Source organism: Colius striatus, chromosome 8 (assembly GCF_028858725.1).
Source record: "Colius striatus isolate bColStr4 chromosome 8, bColStr4.1.hap1, whole genome shotgun sequence".
Lineage (NCBI taxonomy): Eukaryota > Metazoa > Chordata > Aves > Coliiformes > Coliidae > Colius > Colius striatus.
The window spans coordinates 20,531,685-20,541,153 of record NC_084766.1 but is presented as its reverse complement, the minus strand read 5'-3'; the positions used below and the strand labels follow the sequence as shown (position 1 = coordinate 20,541,153).

General features: G+C 49.8%; 1 protein-coding gene across 1 annotated transcript; it reads right to left on the bottom strand.

Annotated features, from left to right (window-relative positions):
• Positions 1-3,041: 3,041 nt before the first annotated feature.
• Positions 3,042-8,929, bottom strand: TMEM72 (transmembrane protein 72). Its single transcript, XM_062001869.1, has 5 exons — positions 8,860-8,929; positions 4,907-4,973; positions 4,453-4,524; positions 3,720-3,859; positions 3,042-3,541 (listed from the first exon to the last, which is right to left on the bottom strand). Exons 1-5 carry the CDS (start codon positions 8,927-8,929, stop codon positions 3,081-3,083), a joined length of 810 nt encoding a protein of 269 aa, XP_061857853.1. The 3' UTR covers positions 3,042-3,080.
• Positions 8,930-9,469: the final 540 nt, after the last annotated feature.

Here is a 9,469-nt window from a genome sequence, read left to right as displayed (position 1 = left end):
TCCCCTCAATTTTGTGTATGGCCCTTCCTTCCATTAGTTTATTTGCTTCGTTACCCAAGAAGATAGCCACTTGCTTTTTTTTTTTTTTGTTTCCTAATTATTTTTCCTTTGGGCTAACAAGCTCTGTAGATACATCTGGAAGACAGTGTTGGGGATGAGATGAGTGGTGAGGCGCAGAGCAGGGCATGTAGAAATGAACTGCTTGGTGGGGGCAACCCAGGGAGCAGTGGGATCGCACCCATCTAGTGCTGTTTGGGGTACAGCTTATCTGCTTCTGGCATTGGTGAGAGCACCCTGGCGCTGATGCAGACCCTTGACAGACTCCAGGGCTTGCCAGCAATGGGCCTTAATTGAAGAAGTAATTTAATACCATAGAAGAGACAAGCAGCTTTTTTCCAGCCTTCATCTCCTGATCCAGCTACCTATGGGGCTGGAGAACAGCCAGGGCAACAGAAGTGAGCATGCAAGAAAAGCAACCAGGTCCAGTGCTGTCTCCAGGAAGGCTGAACAATCTCCTCACCTGTAGCTTCCTGCAGTCTTGCTTCCCAAAGGAAACCCACAACAGACTTTAACAACATGAGCCTAAAAACTGCAATACCTTATTCTGCAGACTCTAATGATCACAAACTCAGTTTCTATATTTCTCAGAGCAAAGGAACTTGTTCCCCACATACTCCAAGGTGCTCTAATTACATTTCTTCTCCCCCTGCCAGCTGATCCTGCTGCCTCACCAGTACAAAGATGAAGCATGGAGTAGATTGAGTAAAAGCTGAAGGATGAAATTTGCTGCAGAGCATCTGTCCCCATCCAGGTTGCCCTGGAAGATTTTGCTCATGTCATTTGCAGACACGTGCTCTTTCTCTCCTCAGCAGATAGCTTGTTCTATTTGGAGCAGTGCCTTTTCAACAAACCTTCTATCTGAGCATGTAGTTATGCAATGTCCAATGAAGAGCCATGGATGATGAAGAAAGCTGAGTTTGCTAATGAAAGTAGGTCTAATCAAAGAGCAGGTGTGTGATGGAGATAAGGAGACAGCTCCAAGCACAGCCTTTTAGGGCCGAGTTGGCAAGGCTGGGTATGCTGTTGGCATGGCTGTGTTGGGAGCTTTGTTGATGCAGGTATGCTATTTGATCATCAGCTTTAGAGGAAGATAGCTTTGTTTTTATTTAATGTGATGAATATACTAGCTTGAGGGTGAAGCTGTGGCTGGATACTAGCCTTGCTGATATCAGCTGTGCAGCATTAGATTGTAAACAGGCACAATTTTCTAAAGAAATTTTGGTAGATGCAAAACCTCTCTGAAGGCAGATGTGTACGTGACTCTTCCCCAACATGCAGTTACAGGGTGGAGGGTTAATTTATGCAGGCAGAAGGAGGATGTCTCTAATCCACATATCTTGTTTAGAGCAGATCGATACTAGCTATCATTTTAAGTATTGGTGATGCAACAAAAAGCTTTTAATGACTGTAAGACTGACAAATGTGTGCAAACACTCCTAAGCTGCTCATGTGGTCACAGATACACTATCAAACATAGTAAAATATTGTGAGTCAGTACCTTCCACCCTCTTTCCCAATCATCTCCTAAATTAACTCACTGAAAAACAGTTTATTAAAAAGTAGAAATGAGGTCTTATCTCAGTTGCCTTCTGATTTTTGAAGACTTACAATTTACATTTTTACAATTCAATTCGATCTACATGCTTTCCTAAATGAACATGGTGATTGTGACTCAGAAAGCTGAGATATTAAAAAGAAGAAACAATATATTTCCAAAAAAAAGTCAGCCTCACTGACTTCTACCTTATAAATAGTCTAGCAAGTCTCAGGGTTCCTCTTACCACTGCTTCATCCCAGTGCTGTGTCTGGGCTTAGAGCAGTTACAACTCTTCATCTCAGCAGTGGTGACAATGTGGCTGCATATCCCATGTCTGAGAAAACCCAGCCACCTGAGCCCTTTCCCATGTGCAGCCAGAAGAGTTGCCTGATGCTGATGGGAGGGTCTTGGTGGTGGCATCTGCAGGCACAAATGGCATTTGTCATCTAGAAGCAGAAGGTCTTAGTCCTCAGGTGGGAGACAGCCAAGGGGATGAACTGAACAGAAGATATATGACTGATTATTGGTGAACAGTCCTCAAAGGACAGAAAATATGGTAGGATTAAGCCAGAGGGGGAGGGTTCAGTGAAGTGGTGGCATGGAGGGAACTGCTGGGTCAGTGTCGTAACTTTCTAACTGCCTTTTCCCTCTGGGTCCCATAATTAACACACAATAGGAGTTACACACAGTCTGCTGTGCCAGTGCAGCACTGAATCGCATGGCTTGTGAGGACACATCATCCCAAAGCTCTGCAAACTCAAGAGGGCTATCCAGGCGAGGGACACCCGCGTCCTCTCTGCTCCTGTGTGAGTGTCCTCAGGGCCAGAGGTGATTTCCCTGCTGGGCTCAGAGTGTGTCTCAGGGTTGGGCACTTAGAGGGTGCTAGGCCCAGCAGTGTGCTTGGTCTTAGCCTACTTCCAAAATGATGTTTTGGATGCTGGGCCTGCTGCAGCTGGTGCAGGTGCTGTGAAGGGACCCTCAGACTGTGGTGCTCTTTGCTGAATGCAACCCAGTCTTGAGCTTTTCAATACAGAGCAAGGATAGGGAGGAGAAAACTGCCCCTAGCAGAGGCTGGTCTAGAAGCATGGCTGTCTCCCCTCCTCCTGCCTGCTGCTGCCTCATGGAAGACACATGACATGGCTGTGATGTGAGGCAGGAGTTGCCGCTGTGATGTGTGACCCACATGCAAGGCTGTAGAAACCAAAACCTTACTATCCTGGCACTACTCTGGCTGAACTGCTGACTGTCCCCTGGGCATGGTGCTGCAGGGGCTGAGAACCAACATTACAAGCCCTGTTACAAGGTGTGGGACTGTGTAGTGTGGGCAGCCCCTTGATGAGGGTTGAGAAGACACAATTGTCACCCTGCAGGCAGGAAGGACAAGAAGGGTCACCTCTGCGGGCCCTTTGTCTGCTGGAGAGGTAGGGAGAGATGTCAGTGCCAGGGGTAGCAGGGGTGTCCCATCGTTGGTTCTGCTGAGTGCTCAAAAGAGGCCCGTGGAGCTGAGGGGAGTCAGGATGACAGGGGTATCGGGTGGGGTAAGGATGGGTGTTGTATCCGATGTGGTCTCCTCAGCCTCGCTCTCCACCTCCTCCAAGCTCTCACTGATGGAGGGGATGATCTGCACCACCTTCTCCTGGAAGTGCACTTGCTTGCGTGGGGCTGGCGGGGCTGCTGGCAGGGCAGGAGCTGCTGAGGCCGTGCTCCGGGCTGGGCTGCCCTTCAGGATACTCTTCATGTGGCCCAGCAGCGAGCGATGCTGCTCCCTCTGCGCCCCATGGAAGCTGTAGGTCTGCTCAGTGTCACCAGACACAGTTGGGGCTGCCACGGTAGCTGAAGGGTCCACGTACTGGCCCACCTGGGGATGCATCTCTTTGTGCCCTGGGCTCTTCCTCCTCTTGCTCAGCAGGAAGTAGGCCAGGGCAGTGAGCACCAGCATGGACCCTGGGGAGAGGCCATGTTGGCTGAGGGCTGCCGCGAGGTGAAGGGCTCACCAAGCTAGATCAGCACCATCTGGAACCGGTCCAGCACCCCACACATCCCCACCCTCTCTGGCCTTTGACAGACCATGCTTCTCTTCCACCTGTACCACTCGCTCCCCACCCTAGCATGGTATTCTCACCAGGGATGGTGACGTGCCACACAAGGACAGGATGCAGGAAGCAAGCCACTGAAAGCAGCATGTACCCCAGGAATTTCTGGAAGCTCCCCGGGTGTCTAGCTCGCTCCCAGCAGGCCTGTGCCATGGAGTCAGGCTTGTATCTAGGGGAACAAAAAGAGGTCCTTGTGGGAAGGGGCACCAAGTACATGGCAGGAAGATTTGGACCTAACCATCACCCATCTAGATGCGCATACCCTCACTCTGGCTTTCTAGGAACCTGGTGTGTTAGGGAGTTAAGGCACAGCCTGAGCCTCTCCTATCTGGAGAAGAGACCAGGGGCTACACCTGCCAGAGGTCAGCATCTCATACCATCCTTCCCTTGATGTATTTGCCCACTTGACTACTAATTGAGTGTCTTTTAGCTAACGTGTGCCTCTAAGCCATCAGGGCTTCTGAGTTTATGCTAAATGACAGAAGTGCTCAGACTCTGAGAGGTACATAGGATCTGTCATGGGCTTGTCATGCTGACGCTCAGCAAATTATGGCATAAGCTTGGGTTAAAATATAGGTTTTACTGGTTGTGGATATGGCCCTACTTACCTTCCCCCTGCCTGAGTGAACTTGCCACGGCATTAAGGGCAGGACCTTTGGTCCGGCACTTGCAGTTCAGTCAAGTCTGATGTTGCTTGTAAGGGGCAAGTTGCTTTAGGAAGATCCCACCAAGGCTGGAGAAGATTAGATAGGATCTACTTACCTGAAGCACATCTCCAAGAACAAACTTATAAAGAAGCAGCCTTCACAGACAGTAACTGCAGCCCCTGAAAAACTGAAAGATGGAGCAGTCAGGCGAGCAGGGCTGGGGTTGAATATGCTTCCCAAGTGGCAGAAGGGGCATGGAGGGCCAGGATTTACTATCCAGCTCAAAACAGAATCTGCCTGGTTTGTGGAGGAGAGCTCAAAGCTCTTCTGTCCCCAGGAAGTCATCTTGCAGCCAGTGTCACTCCTGGTGTGTCTGAACCTGCAGATGATGCAGCAGCATCATGTTCTCTAACAGAAATAGCTTACTTTTCTGAAAACTAAATCTGAACCCTCCAAAGCCTCGGACACTACTCCCTTCTGTGGTTGCTGTCTGGCCTGGTGCTACCTATGGTGGAGGGGTTGAATGTGTCACCTCCACCAGCTCTGATGTCAAGGGCAAAAATACTCACAGCAGATAGAAAGCCAGGCTTTTGAACTGTCCTCGCTGCAGAGTTTCTATGCCCACACCGATCAGCACTAGGAAGAAAAGACAGAAAAGACACTGGGTGGAGGGTTGGTTCCCGACTCTCTGGAGCCCTACCAGCTCCCAGGGTCAAAGGCTCTATTTCCCTAGGAGCTGTGTTGTATGTTAGGACAAACAGCACCACTGATTCATGCTGACACACCAACCCAGGGGGCTCAGAGCTGAGTGCTCACCTTGACATATGCCAAGAAACCTTACCATGAGCTGCCTTATCACGACAGCCTTCCCACTGTGTGGGCTAAGGGCAGGTGCTCTGGGAATACCAGCTGGCATTGGACAGCTGTGGAAGGTGAGCAGCAGTGTTCTGGGTCCCATTCACTCCCTGCCATGCTGCTTCATTACAGCTGCCACGGGGACTTCCCTCCCACTCTCCCATCTACCTCTGCCCTGTCCTGGTGTGGGGACCTCTCTGCCTAGGTGCCTGCCATGCTTGCCAGCCCTGCTCATCTGCCCTTGCTGCTTGCCCAGGCTTGCTGCACCCAACAAATGGCTGCAGTGCAGCAGCAGGACAGGGGAACTGTGCCAGCCGCCTTCACAGAGGGCTGTAGCCATGGCATCAAGATCCTTTTCTAAACAAACAGAAAACATAATGGGAGCAGGCAGATTAAAACCAGGGAATGAACGCCCTTTCAGTGCCCTAGCAGGCACAGCACACTGGGGAGTCAGTTTAAAGTGTATTAAGAGTATTAGCAAGGCTAAAGTCTTCCCTCAACTGGCTGTTGGGGGCAAATAGCTTCAGGGGATGGAAAATTTCCTTCAATATTCTTCAATTCCCCACAAGACTATTTCCAAAATGGAGCAGAAACCAAGTGCCTGTCACCAGCTGCTGCTAGTCTGTTGGGAAGCGATGGGCTAGTCATGGCACACAAATGTGTGGGGCTGAGTAGAGTGGGTGGCCAGAGCATTGCTCCAGGCAGTCGCTGCACTCCTGTCCATGTGTGACGTCTCCACATTTCTCTGAGTAGTCCCTGTCCATTCACTGGTGCTTGGGACACTCACTGCTGGTCCTGCTCAGTGCATGCTGGCAAAGACTCCAGGTGCCAGCTGCCTTCATTTTTCTGAGCTGGGGCTTACCCCAGCTGGAGCAGGCTACCAGGGTCCAGAATAGGAATGCAGACCAGTGTACATCAAGCCCTGGAGGTGGGTCACTGCTGAGAGTGTGTGCCCAAGCTCACAGCTCTCTCATCCTGGCCTCACTGGCATGCTGCAGGGTTGCTTTCGCTCCCTCCATGTCCCCTGCAAGCTGCTGACCCCTGCCAGCCAGGGGAACACACGGAGTTCATGCACCCTCCTCCACAGAGGCTATCTTTCCTGCCCTGAACAGAGGCACAGGGAAATCAATCTCATCAAAGGGCTGTGAAGCTGTGTGAGCTGTGTAATCCTCCATGCAAAGTACTGTCCTTTGCTATCTCTTGACTGAGAACCATTCTTCATTATCATCCCTACAAACGTGGAGTTCATTCATTTATTCTCTGTGGATGAACGCAGAATTCAACAGCTTGGCTGTTACACTCGAGTCTCTGTGCTGGATGGGGAGGTTTCCTTATTTTGCACAGCTTATGCTTTATTCACAAAGCTGTTTGGATGAAGAGTCTGCAAGAAGCAAAGGGCTGTTTCCAAAGTGTTTGTTTGGACTCGTTGTTACCTTGATTTGGATCTCATCCAAGCCATGTGGCTAAAGGCACATGATTAGGAATTAGATGGTTGAAAGCATGAGAATTAAGAATAAAGACTCTCTCCTAGATGCAGAAATCACAAGGCCTAAAATCTCTGAACTACAGAGATGCCCAAAACACTGCAGCAAATCATGAGGCTGTTTGACCACCCTTCACTAACGCATCATGAGGCTCTGCTGGTGGCAGAGCTGTCTGATTTCTCACACATAAGAAACCCTATAGCCCCACCGTCACAGACAGCCATTATGCTCCAAGATCTTGGGGGAAGTGGAGTATTATATTTTGTGGGTAACTTTCTGTTTGCAAGAAGCTTACAGAGCTGGCCAGGCTGTCTCAGAATCAATTAGTGAGGCTGATGCACTCTCCTCTCCCTTTTTTTCCCCTCTTCAAACAAACCCCAAGGAATTCTCTTCTGCATGGTTTCCATTTCATGCAAAAACCTCACACACCTCATCAGGCACTAAACACTGCATCAAGCTGTTTTCTTACTCCATTGAGACACATAAATAAAACACAAGCACCTCCCATTCTCCATTGGCCTTTTGGGAAAGTCAGGTGATACTGGGAATGCACCAGAGCTATGGAAATGCACAGAGACTGGTAGTGCAGCTGTCTGTCTGTGATGCTCAGCAGAGACACAACTGCACTCTAATTTCAAGAACTAGAGAAAGGGGTGCAGATGCTGCAAAACAATGAAAAGAAAACAAGCAGGAGAGAGAGAGATTGTATTCCACTAAGACATTTCCAAATTGTAAGCTACTTCCAGTTTTGCTGTTCTGGATTTAGTTTTCCCATGGCAATGAGCTCCTGTTTCTCTCAGGAAGGTCTCTACAAGTTTTCTTGGAACTTTAAGGGAGAATATGACCAGCATGGGCTCACATAGGCCTGAGGGGGATGGGAATGGAGGAAACAAGTGATTTGCATTTGCTGATTAAAGCTGTATCCCAGCTTCTATCTGCTGCAGTCTCATCATGATGTGCACTTATCTACTGGGAGTTTGTGTCAACTCAGAAACTCAAATCTCTGCTTGTTATCAGTCATTTAAAGCACATTCCAGAGCACAGCCTCCAGCGTCCCAGCTGGGCTTGGGTGTCCCTGGGGACCTGTACTCTCTTCAGCTGACCTATGTGCTTTCTACTTTGCCCCTGACTTGAGCAAAGTCTCTCTCATGGCTGTCTCCAGTTGACAGAGGAAACATGAAGGTAGAAGGGCTTGCTGTGACCTACTGTGCAGTGTCTGAATCTGAAATTCCTGCGGGTCTGACACAAGAACCACAAGTATCACCTCAAGTCACCTCTTACCATGAAAAATCTTTGTCTCACATCTCCAGCCTTAAGCAAATCAGGCACTTTGATCTTTGATTTACTGATGGGAAAACTGAGGCAGAAAACACTGTCTGTCTTGTAACGGTGAGTCAGCAGCATTGCCAGAGTGAACCCCTCTGACCCTCTGCATTAGCTCTTTCCCTGTGTTCCAAGTGGAAATGCCCCACGTGAGAGGGTTATTCACCTCAGTTCAGTCTTTCTAGGAGAGGTGCTGTGCCTGAGATATCTGGCTCAAAACACCTGCATTTCATTCAAAACCAAGCACCTATATGAATCCAGAGGACACAGGTCCCATGAAGCTCCTGGTAGCGGGTGAGAGGATGCAGCTAGCCAGGTGGGTGATTTTATGATGTTTGTACTGTAGCTATCACCTGAACTGCTTTCTGCATTTGCTCCCTGATGGGTTGCTAGAGATCCAGTAACTGTTTCGTTGTGGCTGGGACCTCTCCATCCTGCCTGGCACAGGACATCTCACTGTGTACAGCACAAGGAGCTCCTCCATTTTCAGAGCAGCCTGGCAATTTTGTGCAGTTTTGCTTTTCAGTCTCATTCTTATGTTGCCTATGCCTATGTCTGTTTTACAAGAACATAATTTAATTTTCTTTTCCATTTGTGCTATAGCTCGTCCTCTGCCATATTGAGTACTGGCTCTTTCTTTTTGATGTCTCACTGTGCCTCGCACAGCATCTGGAAACAGTCTGGTCAGGCACTCAGCACTCACTCTTCCTAGTTCCCAAAGCAAAAGTGAGTAAGTTTCCTTGTCCCTCTCACATGATAGGGCAGTGGCTGCACCTGGGCAAGGGCAGGAAGACAGCTCAGAGGTCCCAACACCCACTCAATGCCTTTTAGTGTCAAAGAATAAGAGAGTTCGCTCTTACCTGCTGCGGTGGAAATGCCCAGCAATCGGCAAGTGTACTCCAGGGCACTCCAAAATGCCTTGTGCCGCATGGCGAAAAGGTGAAGGCTGTGGTGTTGACCAGGCAGAAGCTCTTCTTCAGAGCTACTGCCTCAGATGTAGCCCAGCAGCTCCCAGTGCAGGCTTGGTCCTCCTGAGACCAAGTGCCCTTCCTGAAGGAAAGGGCAGTTCGTGCAGGACTGGCCACCCCACCTGGGGCCTCCCAGGGAAAGGTGGTCGGAGAGTGAACTGCCTCCACAGAGAACTGGTCAGCACTGCTTCCGTCTGCTCCCACGGGGGCTGCTGAGCCCTGGCATTTTCCTGCTTGCTCGCTGCTTGCGTTGCCAGTGATTAATGATTGGTGGGGGGGGGTGCGGCTTTAGGAGCACTTGCACCCGGGGTGCACAGCCTTTCCTGTTCTGGAGAAGGAGGCTCTGGAAGCCCAAGCTGATTAAATGCATGTGAAGTCATTAGTGCCGTGCAACTCCCAGCAGGTTAACCGTTTGTGAGGATGGTTATGTTTGCTCTTGGCAAGAGCATAGTGCGTTTCGGGCATGTGACAAGGCTGCCAGGGCACCCCGGCCCTGCTGCCA

What these genes read in the sequence shown, in the direction of transcription:
- TMEM72 (XM_062001869.1), bottom strand. Translation starts at nt 8,929, where the DNA reads ATGCGGCACAAGGCATTTTGGAGTGCCCTGGAGTACACTTGCCGATTG. An exon ending in GGGCATTTCCACCGCAGCAG is followed by an intron (nt 4,974 to 8,859) that starts GTAAGAGCGAAC and finishes TTTTCTTCCTAG; the next exon opens with TGCTGATCGGTGTGGGCATA. An exon ending in AGCCTGGCTTTCTATCTGCT is followed by an intron (nt 4,525 to 4,906) that starts GTGAGTATTTTT and finishes TCCATCTTTCAG; the next exon opens with TTTTTCAGGGGCTGCAGTTA.